General features: G+C 42.3%; 1 protein-coding gene across 1 annotated transcript in view; it reads left to right on the top strand.

The window, feature by feature from the left end:
• The first annotated feature begins 15,525 nt into the window (after positions 1-15,525).
• The window catches only part of LOC126188673 (homeobox protein engrailed-1-like), an 88,060-nt gene continuing 82,541 nt past the window's right edge, over positions 15,526-21,044 (top strand). Inside the window, exon 1 of the mRNA XM_049930279.1 lies at positions 15,526-15,689. Coding sequence (XP_049786236.1) covers positions 15,526-15,689 — 164 coding nt within the window. The remainder of the gene's footprint in view (positions 15,690-21,044) is intronic.

Below are 21,044 nucleotides of genomic sequence, written 5' to 3'. Positions count from 1 at the left end.
ATGTATCAAAAAATTGAAATTTTTTCAAAATAATAACGATGTACACCGTCAGTATCAATATAATCGGCACATCGATTAATCGATATTGAAGAATTAATATCAGATGCGATTTTTTTTATTGTCTGTCTTTCGTTGATCCATAAGCACTATGGTTCTCATCAGGAGATTTCTTGCTCATTACAACTGCTACCTATCTTTTTGCAATCTGATAGTAAATGTCTTACAACGGCTTTAATTTAATTTCATATTCAGTAATACAAATTATCAGCAGATTTGAATATGAAAGTATCTATATTGCATATTCATGGAAACGTGTTACTTCCATGTGCCATTTCTATCATTGCAAATGATAAGTATAAGATGAAAAATGCATACATTTGGTGACAAAACTGTAGGAGAATGGTGAAAAGTATCACTCCCTGCTCTCAACGATGAGGCAGAATGTGCGCTTCTCTTACCCCCAAGTGCCTGGAACAATAAAAGATAACGTACACTCGGCACAGAAATCACACACATTACTGAACTGGTATTTAATAGAAAATGGACTCTGTTGGCTGAAATGTTTAGTCGTTATTTCAGAAATTCCTCAGAAATATTCGGTATTCCAAGCCCCTTCTGTTTCGTCCGAAAGCGTGGCTTCCTTAGTAAACTTAGTTTTGCCGGATATAGAAGCAGACTGATAGGGGAATATATTAAACTATGAGTTCTGTTAGTATCGATTGATGAAGATTATTAGTTTCATTAATTAGTTTCTTGTAAATAAGTTATTTTAAAGTACACTTGTGTCTTTTATTGGTTAATGTTGAAAATAGTAAGTATTTATCGATTTTTAAATGTATGTTAAGCATTTCTGTAACTTAGATCAGTTTTTTTAAATGACCGTAAATATTGCAAATTGACCGATATATCTAATTATCGATATTTCTTATTTCAGCGTATTTGCGCCGCCTTACAACAATCGATATAATATATGTCGATATTTCCAAAAGTTTGCCCATCTCTACCGCCTAACAGTGTGGCTCAGAATCCATGTAAAACTGTAGGTACCTCTGTACCCGACTAGGTAAACCATATCGGAGATCCTAGGAAGACAAATGCATACCGCCTTAGTTTTATGTTCCACGTATCATTTCTACGATCAACTATAATCATGTGTCGTACATACGTTTTACATATTACACAAAGAGAAATTATTTTATGAAATAGGAGTTGACAAGGAGAAACTTTTGAAACGGCCCCTTAGAAAAAATTATACAGGTCTGTGCTTAAACTGACACACAATATTTTTTAGCGCAACGCAATCTGACTTTCAGAAATCCCTACAAAGGAATGGCCCTGACTAACATTAACCTGTATCTTTCACAAACCACTTACCTCACCAAAAATCTTCGTTACTCGAACTACTGCAATACAGCGAGCGCCACTACTGCCAGCTAAATAAAAGATTCAAACTACTGAAGGCACTAACTACTGATAGGCATAGTTAGCACATGAATGATTTTAATAGAGAACAAACAATGTATTTACCTTAATAATCATAATATATATGCCATCCAGTCTTACAAATTTCAAATCTCCGCCATTTCTCTCCCCACATCCACCACTGCTGGCGGCTCACCTCCAACTGCGCAACGCTATGCGCTGTTCACATCCAGCTGCCCAACACTACAATGGCAGACAACAATGCAAACTAGCCACAGACTGCACACAGCACAGCCAGTGATTTTCATACAGAGCGCTACGTAACGTTGCCAATATAAGAACCTAAACAGCCTACTTACATAGCCTACTTACACTTTTTCCATTTGTTTCAAATTTAACTTTTCTATCTGTCAGACATTTTATATTATTGAGTAAGTGATCAAAACGCAACTGGCAATTTACTAACACGAAGTGTTGAATACTATAGACAAGGAATTTCAAATTGATTCCATATTTATAGATTTTGAGAAGTCTTTTGATACCGTACCTCACAAGCAGCTTGAAACCAAATTGCTTGATTATGGAATATCGTCTCAGTTGTGCGACTGGATGCATGATTTCCTGTCAGAGATGTCACAGTTCGTAGTAATTGACGGAAAGCCATCGAGTAAATTAGAAGTGATTTCTGATGTTCCCCAAGGCAGTATTATAGGCCCTGTGCCGTTCCTCATCGATATAAACGACTTAGGAGACTATCTGAGCAGACGTCTTAGATTGTTTGCAGACGATGCTGTTCTTTATTGTCTAGTAAAGTCATCGGAAGATCAAAAAAATTGCAAAACGATTTAGAAATCGTATCTGTATGGTCGAAAATTGGCAATTGACCATAAATAATGGAAATGTGAGGTCATACTCATGAGTGTTAAAAGGAATCCGTCAAACTTCGGTTACACGATAAATCAGTCTTATCTAAAGGCCGTAAATTGAATTACATACCCAGGAATTACAATTAAGAACACCGTAAATTGGAAAGAACGCATGGAAAATGTTGTGGAGGAAGGTGAACCAAATACTGCGATATATCGGCAGAACGCCTAGAAGATGCCACAAATCTATTAAAGAGACTGCCTACACTACGCTTGTCTGTCCTATTTTGGAGAACTACTGCGCTGTGTTGGACCCTTACAAGACAAGATTACTGGAGTAAATCCAGAAAGTCCAGAGCAGCACGTTTCGTATTATCGAGAAAAATGGGGGAGAGTATCACAGACATGATACAGGATTCGGGGCGCAAATCATTAGAATAAAGGCTTTTTCGTTGCGTCGGGGTTTTCTCACGACATTTCAATCATAAACTTTCTCCTCCGAATGCGAAAATATTTTGTTGACGCCAATCTACGTAAGGAGAAATGATCATCGTACTAAAACAAGGGAATCAGAGCTCGCTCGGAAAGATATAGGTGATCTTTTTTTCTGCACGCTGTCGAGAATGGAGTAACAGGTAATTAGTGTGAACGTGTTCCGGTGCACTTAAGTGAGATTAGCGCAGTAGCCATGTAATAGAAGAATGTTGATAGCAGCCCTGTGCACTCCTTTTTGTAATAATCGCAACGTTAATGAGGAATAATGAGTGACGTTTTCCTTCTGGTATTGGAATTACTGGCATTTACATCATTGTTCCTTGAGAACTATAGTAAGTTATTTACAAAAAACTCCATGAGGGCGTAACGGCACTGTGAAGCGGTACCCTAATGCTCAACTCGTTAAAAGATGTTCACAATATGATCGTGGGCAAGCACCAAACATTATTCTTACAACGTGTATATGAACAGTGGGAATTTCCTCTCTGAAAGGTGTTAACCCATAAAATTATTCCAAACGACGTTATTGGATGAAAACATGCGAAATCTGTAATTTTTACGATTTATCTCCTCTCTGGATTTACATTGATTCGAAGTGCAAATGCATCTGAAGTGAGTTGTTTTAGGAGTCCAAAAGTGTATTTTATCCAGTACGAATCCTCATTCATACAGACGCCTAAAACTTTCCATAGTAGTTATTATTTCCACACCACGATTTACATGTATCAGTGGTGTAATACCTCTGACTGTACAAAACTGTTATGTTTTGTTGGAAAGTGAGAGTCTTTGCAGAAACCACACAATAATACTCTCACTTTTACCATTTCTTCTATTGGTGTGGGAATGAATTGATTACAATACTCGTGTAACCTGCTAAAAGAACAAATTCTGCTTGTTAAGTAATAGATAGAAGGTCGTTTATATTTGCAATAGACAATAGTGGACCTACTACTGAGCATTGTGGAATCTCTTACGAGATCCTTTTCCCCAGTCAGAAGAATCTGCCCTGCTTACACCCGTTGAATTGTTAATAACAGTTTTATGTATTCTTGTGTTAGATTCGACTATATCCACTGACTGGCTATAGCATCAGTTCCACGAATCCTAATTATATCTACTTATTCTATTATGTGGTTTTACTAATTCGAATGAACAACTAGTGATTAGTTTTTATTTTAACTACGTTTCACTTGATAAGTATTCCTAAAATCATTTCAAAATGGCTTCATATCTGAAACCACGTAGTAATGAAAACTGAGTAAAAAGGGGTATTTTAATCCGTGTAGTCGCAGCCAGTATATGCAGGCAATTGTAGTGTCTGTGGATCCTGTTGCAAGCAAAACATTTTAAAAATCCTGTTGTTCGTAACATAGGTTTTCCTTTTATTTTGGTACTCGTCTGTACTTCAGTTATACGAGAAGTGTATGCAAAGGATACACTTTATGCAAAAATGCTGCCAGCATCATTTCGCGGCACCTGTACGCAGGAAGCACGCTGCAACTGTCTTGAGTAGCAGCTGCGACGAGTGATCAAGATTGCAAGACGGACCCATTCATTATATGCTCATCAGTCGAACACCCTTCAATTATTGAAAATTGCTACAAAGTATATGCGTAGGCCTTCATGAATATTAATTTGTTTTGCTGTCCAAGGCATCACACATAGACACTGCAGTATATAAATGGTTGCACTTGGGAACGTATATTTTTATGGACGTAATCGATGGAAGTTGCGGCCATAAGACGCTGCTCGACACGGTATGGTAAATGCAAGCTCAATGCAAATCCATCATACAAATTAAGAAGTCGGAATAAGCACCAGGATCAGCCGCAGTGGTTTCAAAATCGAACCTCACTGACGAGCGGTCGGACTCACCGCATTCGCCAATCACTGCGACAGCATGCTATAAATTATACGGTCTTACCTTGATTTTTAGTAGCGTCCAGAAAAATTTTAACATCAGATGCTCTGCAGCAAATATATGATGAACAGCGTCTCGGGACTCCAATTAGGGGGACAAAAACGACGTTCCTCCACACGGCATACTTACAGGCATCTACCACTTCCACCAGACTTGCGTTCATAAATTACGTTAATAACAAGTCGTTCACATCATTATGTCACGATCCTACTTTTGCGAAGATTTTCCGTAATCGGTACTTCCACATCACGTCTAGGACGCGTGATTGCAAATATTCAAATTTAGAGCTGTATCAGTTTTCTTGCTTTCTGCAACCAACAAATGAAACTGATCATTTACCTCGACATAAATGAGGAAGCCAAGTTCGTTACAATTTGCATACGAGAGAATCGCACAGTATCGCCTGGCTTACAGTACCAGTTACTATTGTGATTCCCCTTTCCGCTTGCAAAAGGCAGAAGTCTACAGTAAGCAGAATCAAGCTTGTGTAGCTTCTTCCTCTCTTCAGTGCTTTGTCTTCTCTGAGTGCATGATGGTGCTCCTGCAGCTCTTAGCGCAAGGAACGTATTTTGAGGCCTGTTCAAATGGTTCAAATGGCTCTGAGCACTATGGGACTTAACATCTGTGGTCATCGGTCCCCTAAAACTTAGAAACCTAACTAACCTAAGGACATCACACACATCCATTCCCGAGGCAGGATTCGAACCTGCGACCGTAGCGGTCACGCAGTTCCAGATTGTAGCGCCTAGAACCGCACGGCCACACCGGCCGGCCTTCGTTGCTATATTTCGGTTATCTACATTACGCAAGGAATGGCATGTAACAAACTTTTCATTATAATTTTTATGAAAGAACGTACAATATGGCTAGATTCTACTACGTGTCTGTTTTGCAGTATTAACCACCCGATGTTTTTCCGTATCGGCCGGAAATAATTTAAATTTTTAAATTATGATTTCTTTTTCTTACTACTTTTCAGATTGAAACGACGGAAATTGAGAAAAAAGTAAGAGGAAAATGGAATAAAAAGAGCATGACAATGGCTGTGGGCAAGATTATGTTAAACAAAACGACCGTGAGGGAGCCAGTTGAAACGTTTTCAACAACCAGAAAAAAAAAAAAAGAAATCGCAACCGAAGAGAAGAGACTGAAAGCAGACAAAATCTAAAAAGACAGTTGAAGAAAGCTAGAGTGTTCCAAAATAAAACAAACGCGTGAAGAGTGGCCACGGAAAACCAATTACAAAACGGCGAGAAAACTGGAATTTAATTTAAATAATGGATCAACAAAAGAGACGGAAAGTTGCATCATGTGTTTGGAATAATTTGAAGAAAACTGGGCGCTGTGTACCAAACGTAGAGGCTGGCCACATGTAGCATGTGTGCATCAGGACCATATTCTATATTTTATTTGCGATTTCTGTAGAACAGTGAGGTAAGCATTGGTGAACTGAGCTGAAATAGTAACAAGACGTGCTAGCTGCGGTGGCCGTGCGGTTCTAGGCACTACAGTCCGGAACCGCGGGACTGCTACGGTCGCAGGTTCGAATCCTGCCTCGGGCATGGAGGTTAGTTAGGTTTAAGTAGTTCTAAGTTCTAGGGGACTGATGACCGTAGATGTTAAGTCCCATAGTGCTCAGAGCAATTTGAACCATTTTTGAACAAGACGTTCCCATGCTTGCGTGTTCCATTATTCTGTAAGTATCAGTGCAGTGTTTCGCCACCAACCTGTACTATCACAGAAAAGACAATGGCCGACATTGCAAGACACTTTCTAGAAGCCTTGTAATTGTAGCGCCTTTGTTTTCGATATTACTAAGTACCATAAGTATGTAGTAAAAATCCTTACACGGTGTTATTCATAGAATGTGTCTTGAGGTAAGAGAAAAGTATATTAATATTTCGATTAACCACGACAGTTACACAGTAAGGTCAAAAACTCTTAGCTCGCTTATACTGCACGACTCACATCGGGAGTGAGTCCTTTAGTTCCTGAAACATAAAATTGTCCTCAACTGGAAGGTCTATTTGAACACTAAACTGTTTTACTAGGCAAGATCCTGTTAGAGGTGATGGGCCTTCTTTCTTTAAACCTTCGAAAAGGCTAAGTCAAGCAGTTATAGGAGAACTTGCTGTTTAAAGAGACCTCCTAACCACAGTGCAACTAAGTATTTTTCACATTAACAAACATTGCCAGAAGTAAAGCGAGTGATAAAAATCCTAGAACTGACCTTTTTTCCATAGTCAGGCTCTCAACCACTGAGATACATTTAATTTAAATGTATAAAATATCGTCTTCCTCGTTGTTGGTGGTTCACTAATAACTCTCTTACCGTGATGTCCGCCCGCATGGTATCGAATGTAATGAGGTGTAGGACACGTGTATCGAAGGTTCGTGCGTATCAAATAATCACAAACAATGGAACTAAGCATAACCTGCTCTTTAAAAATAGAAACATCTAGAGTTCTAAATGTCATCTTGCTAAATAAACATTTATCGTAGCTAATTTCTTGATGAACTGTTAAGTAATTTTCTACCCATTCACTGCTTTACGTATGTATTTTCGCATGAAGTGTCACTGCCAAGAAAAATGTCTAGATGAAACTTGGACCACGCACAGAGAAAACTGTTAAAGTATAGTACAAAACGTAACTGAAATAAATACGCAATGAAGTGAACAGAAGTGACACTTTTATCCAAAAACAATAATTACACTAAAGTCACTGGGATCCTGATGGTCCCCCGGCATTAGAAAAGACGGGACGTAGTTTTAATAGTATGAAGATGGTATCTGTTCTTTCGGACATATCCGAAAGAATAGATACCATCTTCATATAGATAAGGCTTACCGGCCAGTCATATTCTTCAGTGCGGATGCACTAACACTGCCCGAACTCTTACGGCAATCGGTAGATTGACTGCCGCGAGTAATGTGTGTCGTGGGCAAGGGCACTACAAATGTAGTGTGTGGACAGTAAGTTGGGCATGTGGGTCTCACAGGGAGCGTTCCAGAGGTAAGTCCCTGCAGTCGTACTATTCTCTGTGTCCTGGGTGGTTCAGACGGATAGAGAATCTGCCATGTAAGCAGGAGATCCCGGATTCGAGTCCCGGTCGGGGAACACATTTTCAACTGTCCCAGTTGATATTTATCAACGCCTGTCAGCAGCTAAAGGTATGGATTTCGTTGTAATTTCATTTAGTTTTAATAGGGTGTGTGATTACCACGGACGGCAATCTAGGCCCCACAATGTGCTTCCATGCTGGCCACAAGTTCTTGTGGTAGGGGGTTCGATTATTCCACTATCGCGGTTCGTAACTGCTGGGTGGCCGTTGGCGCATGTCTACGTGTTCCAGGGCGTCTCCACAACGCACGACAAACGTGCTCGGTGGGATTTAAATTAGGGTAATTACCACACCAGTGCATTCGCTGAATATTCTCTTGTTACACGAGCTCTTCCACCTGCGCTCCTCGCAGCGGTTGCGCATTGTCATCCATAACAATGAAGTCAGGTAACATCTGGGCCACAAATACGATCATGTTCGACAGTGCTGGACATACCCTCATAGGTGAGAGGTGGTAACATGTAACGCACCTAGGAACACTGTCGGACACAACCGTTTTGGTGGGCCATTTGTTGTGGCGTGGTGAGGCATAATGTTACATGAGCCGCTTTGTAAGATTCAGTTTACGCAGTGGCCACAGGACACTAAGGGCACGATTTAGAATTAACCAATGTTTTATGGGTGCCACACTCAATCGTCAGTGATGCAGTTATTCGTAATGAAAGATTTGAGAAATATGAAAAATTATAATATTTGCATATTTTTACATTTTGCTGTATCGGTAAAATATAGCTTGCAAACAATATCTGAAAATTATTGCAGCAACTATACTGAATAGTTTCCTTGTTACTTCTAGTCAGTGTATATGACAGGATTTTAAGATTAACGTTCTCAGTCAGTACAAGAACCAACAATCACAGTATTTTATGTGTGTTTGTTTTTGTAAGGCATGCTGTGAAAATTTAACCACATAACTCCGCTGACAGCCCGAGAAAGTTGGTTGTCGCTACATAGTTTCCGTGTCTTTTGTTTGCTTTATTCAGATAAAATATTTCTTATACCCTCAGTGCCGTAAGTCTTTCAATGTGCGACGAAACATTAATTTTATGTTCTTACGCATTTTCAGAAGCTTAACATATTCTGTGAACAGTTTGTTCGTTACACCTCTATCTTTCACGAAAGACGACTTGAGCGTTCATCAATATTTCGTGCTATTTTCCAGTTCACAGCGAACATTTTTATTTGACTGCACATGTTTTTTGTCCCATCGTCTTCACTAACGGCATACATCTGACGTAATTAGCCCAAAACTAAATAAGAAGCTGAAGCTTGAATCCTGGCGGATCTATCAACCACAAACTAATTCCTTTGATACTTCATTCTAAATCCTTTGATAATATGTATGCTTGGTTTCGCACATGTGTGCAAACATGTTTTAACATCGGGCAGTTATTCAATGTATCGTTCACCTCATAAAATATGTCAGTAGCGGCGTGACTAACAGAGGCGAAATATTTAAACCACTCTATACATTTCTTCTGAAATTTTCGTTTGTATGTGATAATCTATCTGAAAGGATCAAACGTAGATTTCTGTATAACTTTTTGGATGCTGTTTTTTTTACACTATTTATTTTCTTACGGGATGATAACTACTAGCTTGTCATACTCTGCACTGAGTGCTTTGACATACGTTCGTGTAAATCCCTTGCACGATTTCTCTACAACACGTATAGCACGATAAATGTTTATGAGCTCGTAGAGATCTACGTTTCGGCTCAAAAATGGCTCTGAGCACTATGGGATTTAACAGCGGAGTCATCAGTCCCCTAGAACTTAGAACTACTTATACCTGAATGACATTTTCACTCTGCAGCGGAGTGAGCGCTGATATGAAACTTCCTGGCAGATTAAAACTGTGTGCCGGACCGAGACTCGAACTCGTGACCTTTGCCTTTCGCGGGCAAGTGCTCTACCAACTGAGCTACCCAAGCATGACTCACGACCCGTCTTCACAGCTTTACTTCTGCCAGTACCTCGTCTCCTACCTTCCAAACTTAACAGAAGCTCTCCTGCGAACCTTGCAGAACTAGCACTCCTGAAAGAAAGGATATTGCGGAAACATGGCTTAGCCACAGCCTAGGGGATGTTTCCAGAATGAAATTTTCACGCTGCAGAGTGCCCGAGGCAGGATTAGAACTTGCGACAGAAGCAGCAGCGCGGTCCCGGACTGAAGCGCCTAGAACCGCTCGGCCACAGTGGCCGGCTAAGATGCTAAAGAAGACTAAGAGACCTGATGATGATTTGAAGACTGTGTAAGTAGGCTGTTTAGGTTTTTTTATTGGTAACGCCACGTAGAACTCTGTATGAAAATCACTGGCTGTGCTGTGTGCAGTCTGTGGCTGGTTTGCATTGTTGTTGGCTATTGTAGCGTTGGGTAGTTGGCTGTTAACAGCGCGTAGCGTTGCGCAGTTGGAGGTGAGCCGCCAGCAGTCGTGGATGTGGGGAGAGAGATGGCGAAATTTTGAGAGCGGACGATCTGGACGTGTGTCCATCAGAAAGAGTAAATTTGTAATATTGGATATCATGGACTGATATATATATTATCACTTTTGAACACTATTAAGGTAAATACATTGTTTGTTCTCTATCAAAATCTTTCATTTGCTACCTATGCCTATCAGTAGTTAGTGCCTTCAGTAGTTTGAATCTTTTATTTAGCTGGCAGTAGTGGCGTTCGCTGTATTGCAGTAGTTCGAGTAACGAAGATTTTTGTGAGGTAAGTGATTTGTGAAACGTATAGGTTAATGTTAGTCAGGGCCATTCTTTTGTAGGGATTTTTGAAAGTCAGATTGCGTTGCGCTAAAAATATTGTGTGTCAGTTTAGTGTTGGTAGTTCGTGGTGTGGGTTCCTGTAGTCATGTCCTAGTTCATGAACCGCGGACAACGTATGAGTGGCCAAGTAAGTGGTCTCGACAGTCGGGATACCAGTTACTTTGGAATAAGGCTGGGCGTCTCGGATATATTCTGAGTCGTGGTCACCTTTGTGCTCATACGGCAAAGACTACCAAATCCACCAGTTAGTCCCTCAGCCGTTAGGGGTAAAACCCAATGGGACTCGGGGCAAGTAAGGCTAGCAACCTGCTTCCCTGGTACTTCAAATATGATGCTGGCAATAATCAGAGCAAAACGCCTCGGACCTTTGGAGGTGACGGAGTCCCACCTCTAACTGACAAACCAGGGACTCCTAAGATACGACTTGGCAAACAAATGGTAATGAGATGGGGAGCTATTAATATCAATGGGAGCTACTCTGGGAAGAAGGTAGAGCTGGCAGAGGCTGCAAGTAAGATGGGGCTGGACGTTTTAGCTGTTAGTGACATTCGGGTAAGGGGTGAGAAAGAAGAGGAAGTGGGAGAATACAAGGTCTACCTGTCAGGAGTCAAAGCAGGAATAGCACAATGGGGTGTAGAGCTTTACATCAGGAAAGAAATGGAATCCAGCGTAGTTGCAATAACGTATGTAAACGAACGACTGATGTTGATAGATTTGATAGTGTCTAGCAAGAAAATTAGGATTGTGTCAGTATATTCGCATTGTGAAGGGACAGATCAAGATAAGATGGATAGTTTTTATGAGGCACTCAGTGATGTAGTTGTTAGGGTAAAGGACAAAGACAGTGTTCTGCTCATGGGTGATTTTAACGCCAGGATTGGAAATCGAACAGAAGGGTATGAAAAGGTTATGGGTAAATTTGAGGAGGATATGGAGGCCAACAGGAACGGGAAACAACTCTTGGATTTCTGTGCCAGTATGGGCTTAGTAATCACAAACTCCTTTTTTAAACATAAGAACATTCAACGGTATACTTGGGAAGTCCGGGGAACCAGATCTGTCATTGACTATATAATAATAGATCAGGAATTCAGGAAGGCTGTTAGGGACACTCGTGTATTCAGGGGATTCTTTGATGACACTGATCATTATTTAATCTGCAGTGAAATTGGGATTGTGAGGCCGAAAGTGCAGGAGGTCAGATCCATATGTAGGAGGATAAGAGTGGAGAAACTTCAGGATAAGGAAATCAGGCACAAGTACATAACAGCGATCTCAGAAAGGTACCAGTTAGTTGAATGTAGTCAATTACAGTCGTTGAAAAGGAATGGTCATGGTACAGGGACACAGTACTAGAAGTGGCTAAAGAATGTCTTGGAACAGTAGTGTGTAAAAGTAGGATGAAGCAAACAGCTTGGTGGAATGATACAGTCAAGGCAGCCTGTAAAAGGAGAAAGAGGGCGTATCATAAATGGCTACATACTAGAACTCAGGTAGACAGAGAAAGTTATGTTGAAGAAAGAAACAAAGCCAAACAGATAATTGCAGCATCCAAGAAGAAATCCTGAGAAGACTTTGGAAACAGGTTGGAGACTATGGGTCAAGCTGCTGGAAAACCATTCTGGAGAGTAATTAGCAATCTTCGAAAGGGAGGTAAGAAGGAAATGACAAGTATTTTGGACAGGTCAGGAAAACTGCTGGTGAATCCTGTGGATGCCTTGGGCAGATGGAGGGAATATTTTGAAGAGTTGCTCAATGTAGGTGAAAATCAGTAATGTTCAGATTTCGAGGTAGAATGGGATAGGAATGATGATGGAAATAGAATCACATTTGAGGAAGTGGAGAAAATGGTCAATAGATTGCAGTGCAATAAAGCAGCTGGGGTGGATGAAATTAAGTCGGAACTCATCTAACACAGTGGAATGTCAGGTCTTAAATGGCTACACAGGATAATTGAAATGGCCTGGGAGTCGGGACAGGTTCCATCAGACTGGACAAAAGCAGTAATCACACCAATCTTTAAACATGGAAACAGAATAGATTGTAACAACTACAGAGGTATCTCTTTAATCAACGTTATGGGTAAAATCTTCCCAGGTATTGTTGAAAGGAAAGTGCGAGTATTAGTTGAAGACCAATTGGATGAAAATCAGTATGGGTTTAGGCCTCTTAGAGGTTGTCAGGACCAGATCTTATCTTACGGCAAATAATGGAGAAGTGTTATGAGTGGAACAGGGAATTGTATCTATGCTTTATAGATCTAGAAAAGGCATATGACCGTGTTCCTAGGAGGAAGTTATTGTCTGTTCTACGAGATTATGGAATAGGAGGAAAACTTTTGCAAGCAATTAAAGGTCTTTACATGGATAGTCAGGCAGCAGTTAGAGTTGACGGTAAATTGAGTTCATGGTTCAGAGTAGTTTCAGGGGTAAGACAAGGCTGCAACCTGTCTCCACTGTTGTTCATATTATTTATGGATCATATGTTGAAAACAAGAGACTGGCTGGGTGAGATTAAGATATGTGAACACAAAATAAGCAGTCTTGCATATGCGGATGACATAGTTGTGATGGCAGATTCGATTGAAAGTTTGCAAAGTAATATTTCAGAGCTAGATCAGAAATGTAACGACTATGGTACGAAGATTAGCATCTCCAAAACGAAAGTAATGTCAGTGGGAAAGAGATATAAACGGATTGAGTGCCAAATTGTAAGAACAAAGTTAGAACAGGTGTACGGTTTCAAGTACTTAGGATGCATATTCTCACAGGATGGCAACATAGTGAAAGAACTGGAAGCGAGGTGTAGCAAAGCTAATGCAGTGAGCGCTCAGCTACGATCTACTCTCTTCTGCAAGAAGGAAGTCAGTACCAAGACTAAGTTATCTGTGCACCGTTCAATCTTTCGACCAACTTTGTTGTATGGGAGCGAAAGCTGGGTGGATTCAGGTTACCTTATCAATAAGGCTGAGGTTACAGATATGAAAGTAGCTAGGATGATTGCAGGTACTAGTAGATGGGAACAATAACAGGAGGGTGTCCACAATGAGGAAATCAAAGAAAAACTGGTAATAAACTCTATAGATGTAGCAGTCAGGGCGAACAGGCTTAGATGGTGGGGTCATGTTACACGCATGGGAGAAGCAAGGTTACCCAAGAGACTCAGGGGTTCAGCAGTAGAGGGTAGAAGGAGTCGGGGCAGACCAAGGAGAAGGTACCTGGATTCCGTTAAGAATGATTTTGAAGTAATAGGTTTAACATCAGAAGAGGCACCAATGTTAGCACTGAATAGGGGATCATGGAGGAATTTTATAAGGAGGCAATGCTCCAGACTGAACGCTGAAAGGCATGATCAGTCTTAAATGATGATGATGATGATGATGATGATGATGATGAGTTTAGTGTTGATCGGAATAAGTAAAGAGAGTAACGTCTGAGTACGTTCAGTTTTGCTCAGCTGTTTGAAAAGCAAATAATGTAAGAGATTTATCAGCACAGTCATTCATAAGTTTTTCTAAGGGGACGTTTCAGAGGGTCTTGGAGGATATTACAGAAGATGAGTTCCAGAAATGTTACCATCAATGGCAGAAGCGCTGGAAAAAGTCTGTGCAATCAGAAGGGAACTACAACACTAAACTTGACTAAAACGGTAAGCAACATTTTTTTTCACATCAGTCTCATTACTTTATTGTCGCACTTCGTATGTGACATTGTGAAGTGAGAACTTATTCGTTCTCCAGGGCCCGCAAGAACCGTTGCCGAAATGCCACAAGAGGTGCAATATGCTTGGGACAGTCTATAGCAGGATGCCATTCGGCACCTTTACAATCGTTTGCATGCAAGAATACAGGCCAGCTTCGCCACCGGAAGGCGGGGGCGGTAGGTGGGGGCGGGGGGCTGTGTACCCTGTGCATTGATGCGATTCTTTGGGTACCCTTTACTGTGACGTGTATTTCAATTTGTCTGAATTTGGTATCATGTTCTACTATAACGATGTACTTCACCTCAATTGTCAAAAAAATGACCTTGTCCTTGAAGGTGTTGGACTTTTTCCTGCCGTGTAATTCCAGACGGCCAATGAATATTTCTTCCATACGCGAGCTAGTGCCTTAAAAACTATACCATCTAGGTGGGTACCATCGGATGGATGCACAGTAGGTGTTCCGGTTCCGAGGCCATCGAGTCACAAGCTAATATAGGACAAGTGCGGGTAGAGATCGGCCATGCCATTTTCGACGGAAGCATTCCAACACTTGTCTTAATCGTACGTAAACCTCATAAAACCTGTCTCTGGGTGGACGGACGATAGTTTGAAACACATTCGAGCCACCATGTGCGATTATTCTAGTCAGGAACGATTCAGAAGAAAGAAGGAACATTAGGATTTAAGGGTCCGTAAATTAATCTTGTCTAAATGGAAGAATGAGACTGCGGCTGGTCGATGACTTGCAGAAAACAGATATCCAACAGCCGTAACTAAATGGAACAACTTTATTATGCCTCATTGGCACCGTCTTAAGGCCACTATACACGAAACGAGATAAGCCATCGAGTCGTTTGTGCTTACTGAAGGAACCACAGCACAAACGACTGCATGGCTTATCTCGTTTCGTGTATAGGAGCCTCAAGATGATGCCAATGAGGCACCGAATCTGATAGCATAATCATTCCACAAAATTACCACTGTTGGATATCTGTTTTCTGCGAGGAAGCGATGGGAAGCGGACCATGTTCTTTGAAAGTAACCACCTGAACATTCTCCTCATGAGATTTTGGGGAAATCAAGGAAAATCGTAAGCTCGATGAAGGGACGAGGATTTGAATTGCCAACCTCCGGAAAATTAAAAGGTTCGGAAGATGCTAAGGGGAGATAGCGAGGAACTCATCCGGAGAGTATTTCGTGTGAAGCTGTTGCAGCGGTGGCGATGGAGTGGACGACGACGACGACGACAACAACAACGGCGACGACGCCCTGGCGACTGGCCCGCCTCCAACCCGAGCTGCCGGCCAATCAGAGGGCGGGCCCGAGCGTCGCGCAACGCTATGAATACATCGGAATATTTTCGGCGGCGGCGGCGGTGGCGGTAAAGTTATTGCAGCGGGTCCATCACGGGCGGGATGGAGCGTAGCTCCCAGGACGCCACGTTATATCAAAGCACCTTTAGGCAAATCGCTCTAATTAAGGTGTTTAAATTCCGGTACGTTTTTGGATGACTCCCCCGAGTTAAGTTTTATGGCGGCGCGGTTATGGCCCACGTGACGGCCATATCGAGCGGCGGCCATCGCCGCTGCAGCGCCTCGGCGGTCACGACCCCGCGGCGGCGGCGGCGTCGCGTCGCAGCAGGCCACAGCAGCAGCCGCCGCCGCCGACCGGGGTGACCCGGGACAATTGACCAGCAGGGGCCACATCCCCGTCGGCCACGGTTCCCCTAAATGGATTCAGGCGAGCGCCAGGAGGCTTCCTTTTAGCAGACATCTACATTTATACTCCGCAAGCCACCCAACGGTGTGTGGCGGAGGGCACTTTACGTGCCACTGTCATTACCTCCCTTTCCTGTTCCAGTCGCGTATGGTTCGCGGGAAGAACGACTGCCGGCAAGCCTCCGTGCGCGCTCGAATCTCTCTAATTTTACATTCGTGATCTCCTTGGGAGGTTTAAGTAGGGGGAAGCAATATATTCGATACCTCATCCAGAAACGCTCCTTTTCGAAACCTGGACAGCAAGCAACACCGCGATGCAGAGCACCTCTCTTGCAGAGTCTGCCACGTGAGTTTGCTAAACATCTCCGTAACGCTATCACGCTTACCAAATAACCCTGTGACGAAACGCGCCGCTCTTCTTTGGATTTTCTCTATCTTCTCTGTCACCCCGACCTGGTACGGATCCCACACTGATGAGCAATACTCAAGTATAGGTCGAACGAGTGTTTTCTAAGCCACCTCCTTTTTTGATGGACTACATTAGGGACTCTCCCAATGAATCTCAACCTGGCACCCACCTTACCAACAATTAATTTTATATGATCATTCCGCTTCAAATCGTTCCGTACGCATACTCCCAGATATATTACAGAAGTAACTGCTACCAGTGTTTGTTCCGCTGTCATATAATCATGCAATAAAGGATCCTTCTTTCTATGTATTCGCAATATATTACATTTGTCTATGTTAAGGGTCAGTTGCCACTCCCTGCACCAAGTGCCTATCCGCTGCAGATCTTCCTGCATTTTGCTGCAATTTTCTAATGCTGCAACTTCTCTGTATACTACAGCATCACCCGTGAAAAGCCGCATGGAACTCCCGACATTATCTACTAGGTCATTTATATATATATAATGTGAAAAGCAATGGTCCCATAACACTCCCCTGTGGCACGCCAGAGGTTACTTTAACGTCTATAGACGTCTCTCCATTCAGAACAACATGCTGTATTCTGATTGCTAAAAACTCTTCAATCCAGCCACACAGCTGGTCTGATATTCCGTAGGCTCTTACTTTGTTTATCAGGCGACAGTGCGGAACTGCATCGAACGCCTTCCGGAAGTCAAGGAAAATGGCATCTATCTGTGAGCCTGTGACAAGGTCACTCCAACCAGTCATTGCCCAATCCCATCTTCTGTTCCATTTCTAATGATCTAATGGATATGATGGAAGGTGGAGAATATAAGCTCTACAAAAAGGGTAATGATGAAGACATATTATGAAGGGTTGTACATCAAGTTGGCAAAAGTCGTCGGATAGCGATATGCACAAACCATACCGATGACGGTGGTAAAATGTACGCAAGGCATAAAAGGGCAGTGCATTGGCGGAAATGTCATTTGTACTCAGAAATTCATGTTAAAAGGTTTCTGAAGTGATTATGACACACACGGAAATTAATAGACTTCGAATGCGAAATCGTAGCAGGAGCTAGGCGCATGTGAAATTTCGAAAAACGTTAAGGAACTTAATACTCCGAGATCCATAGTGTCAAGAGTGTGCCGAGAATACCAAATTTCGGGCGTTACTTCTCACCACGGACAATGCAGAGGCCGACGGCCTTCACTTAACGACCGAGACCAGTGGCGTTTGCATAGAGTTGTCAGAGCTAACAGACAGGCAACACTGCGTGAAATAACCACAAATATCAACGTGGGACATAGAACGAACTTATCCGTTAGGACAGCGCGGCGAAATTTGGCTTTAATGGGCTATGACAGCAGACGACCGACGCAAGTGTCTTTGCTAACGGCTCGACGTCGCCTGCAGCTTATCTCCTCGGCTCGTGACCATATCGGTTGGTCTCTACGCGACTGGAAAACTGTGACCTGGTCAGACGCGTCCTGATTTGTCTGGTAAGAGCTGATGGTAGGGTTAGAGTCTGGCACAGACCCCACTAAATCGTGGACCAAAGTTGTCAACAAGGCACCGTGCAAGCTGATTGGATTGGATTGGATTGTTTGGGGGAAGAGACCAAACAGCGAGGTCATCGGTCTCGTCGGATTAGGGAAGGAAGGGGAAGGAAATCGGCCGTGCCCTTTCAAAGGAACCATCCCGGCATTTGCCTGGAACGATTTATGGAAATCACGGAAAACCCAACTCAAGATGGCCGGACGCGTGATTGAACCGTCGTCCTCCCGAATGTGAGTCCAGTGTGATAACCACTGCGCCACCTCGCTCGGTGATGCGTCAACTAGAGCTGAGCAGCCGGCGCCCGTGCTAGCTGATGTGGCTACATAATGTTCTGGACTGTGTTTACGTGGAATGGACTGGGTTTTCTTGTCCAACTCTACCGATCATTGGCTGGAAATGGTTATTTCTTGATGCAATAATTTACCAACAGCCGTATGTATTGTAGAAATTTATTTTATAAATTTCTTATGTGCTACCAGCTTCGGAATTACATTGATGCCACCAAGAGCTGTTGCATAACGATTTGAGGCACGGATCCAATTATATGGCTCCTTCCGTGTATAGCGATTTTACGACTATGACGTGTGGGGCCTGAAGATGGCATCAATGCAATGGCGAAACTGGTAGCACATAAGAAGTTTATAAAATAAACTTCTACAATACATACGGCTGTTGGCAAATTATTGCATCAAGAAATACACGCCAGCAGTTGTCCCATGGTCCATAATGGATCAACGAAGATTAAAGAGGAAATGGTTATCTTTGGCTACCTGAAAACCATTTGCAGCCCTTCATCGATTTCATATTCCCAAACAAAGGTAGAATTGTCACTGAGCCACAGTTGTTCGCGACTGGTCTGAAGAACATTCTGCAGAATTCGAGCAAATGATTTGGCAGCCCAGCTCGCCCAACGTGAATGCCATCGAAAATTTATGGGACGTAGTCGAGAGGTCAGTTTATGCACAAAACCCTGTACTGGCAGCACTTTCGCAATTTTTGAACGCTATAGAGGCAGCATGGCTCACTATTTCTGCAGTGTCTTCCAACGATTTGTTGAGTCCATGCCTGGTCGTGTGGTAGCGTTCTCGCTTCCCACGCCCGGGTTCCCGGGTTCGATTCCCGGCGGGGTCAGGGATTTTCTCTGCCTCGTGATGGTTGGGTGTTGTGTGCTGTCTTTAGGTTAGTTAGGTTTAAGTAGTTCTAAGTTCTAGGGGACTGATGACCATAGATGTTAAGTCCCATAGTGCTCAGAGCCACTTGAACCACTTGAACTTGAGTCCATGCCACGTCCAGTTGGTGCACTATCCCAGGCAAAAGGAGGTCCGACACTATATTAGAATATATCCCATGAGTTTTGTTACCTTAGTGTATATCGCATGGTTTTACCTACACACAAAAGCATCTAAAATAAAATGGAAATGTCCAAATTCGGCAACTAGCCCAGAGCCCTCGGAGTCACCTGGCGGAGAATCCTCAGATCACCGTCAAACAGGCGACATGCCCAGCCCTTAACAATGTTTAACTATTTCCTCCTGCACACTCCGCAACCACGAATCGAACGGAAATCCCACTTCAAGTTGCAAACCGCACGGTTCCTGGTCCGTATTAATGCGGTTCAGCTTCGACTAGGTTAGGCGCGGAAGTCTTAATCCCTCGGCGTTCTTTGTTGGATCATGAACCTGGTGAACATTGTTGGATTGATGTTCGTTGCAGCGTTGACGTCATTTGAGTGGTTAACCCAGGGTGGTTTGATGGATCTCGTAGGGCTAGTACGAGAGTGATTTCTCAGAAGAACTGGTCTTCTTGAGCAAGTTTACCTCAGCTGCTTTCTTCCTTAAATTTTGCGGAGCAGTGTTGGCTAGGACATGTAACGGCACTAGCTAAATATTATGAGTGATAACGGTCACGGCTTCATTAAGCTACACATCGATCTTTGTTGTGTGGTCGCTGCTTTTCGACACGCGAGAGTAGTTTTCATCAGCAGAGTACATTGGCGTTTACACCCCAACTGCTTCCGGCAATCTTGCGAAGTAGCCAAGCTTCTTCGATAAATTAAAGCACTATTGTTTGAATGCCAATGACCAATCCAGAGTAATTCCCAGATATCGACTACTATGTTCCAGTTATGGGGTACTTGGACTCCGTCGAAAGTCAGAGGTAGCTTGCTTTGGACTGTTTTATTGTTTAGATGGAATGCAGTAACCTCAGTTTTATTTGGCTTAGACTAATGGATCAAGGAATAGGCCTCGCCGGAGATAGTGGTTTCTGCAATCGGGCGATACCTGGGCAACGGTTTAATTCCGACTAATTCTTCTATAAAGGTGGTGCTACACAGCAATAAGCATGGAAGAAAGAAGGGTTGGTGAAAGAAGACAAATTTGGCAGGAGATTTTAGAGAGGAAATAAGAACAGGTTATGACACTGTCGAAGAAGACTGTGCTTACTGACAAATCCTTTAAAGGAAATAGGAAAGCAAAAAGAGAAAGGAGATAAAAAGATACCTGCTGATAAACAAGGTGGAAGTGCAGCACAGTTATGTAATGTGAAGAAGAATAGCAGAAGACGGAGAAAGATGGAAAACCGATATTATGTAAAGACTTTCCTAAGGTCCAGAACAAAAAATAAATAAATAAAACGAAAATAAAATAAAAAATAAGGAACTCATCGTAGACAGAAACGTTAAACAGTATGAGGGGTAGTCAAAGTATCATCTCGAAACACAAACGTTACCTAATTACTTTTCTGTTCGTTGATAGGTTTATGTCTACAGTCCTGTGTGGAACGGATTCCCTGCTCGAAAGAAAAAAAGAAAAAAATAATAAATAAAATGCTCCAGCAACTGACAATGTGAAGACAGGCTGCTCCATTTTATTAACGCTGCAACAAAAGAAAAATTAATTACGTTACTTTATTTTCTCGAGATGACAATAAAAAGTATTCCTCCTAATATTCCTTCTTTCCTGAAGTGAACTCTGGTGTATCAAGATGTTTAAACGATCGATCAGCTAAGGTCAACAGCGGTATCAGAATTCCAGGATGAGTAATTCAC

Source organism: Schistocerca cancellata, chromosome 5, assembly GCF_023864275.1.
Source record: "Schistocerca cancellata isolate TAMUIC-IGC-003103 chromosome 5, iqSchCanc2.1, whole genome shotgun sequence".
In the NCBI taxonomy this organism is placed as follows: domain Eukaryota; kingdom Metazoa; phylum Arthropoda; class Insecta; order Orthoptera; family Acrididae; genus Schistocerca; species Schistocerca cancellata.
Note: the sequence above shows the minus strand (reverse complement) of the source record. Positions and strands in the feature narration are given on the sequence as shown.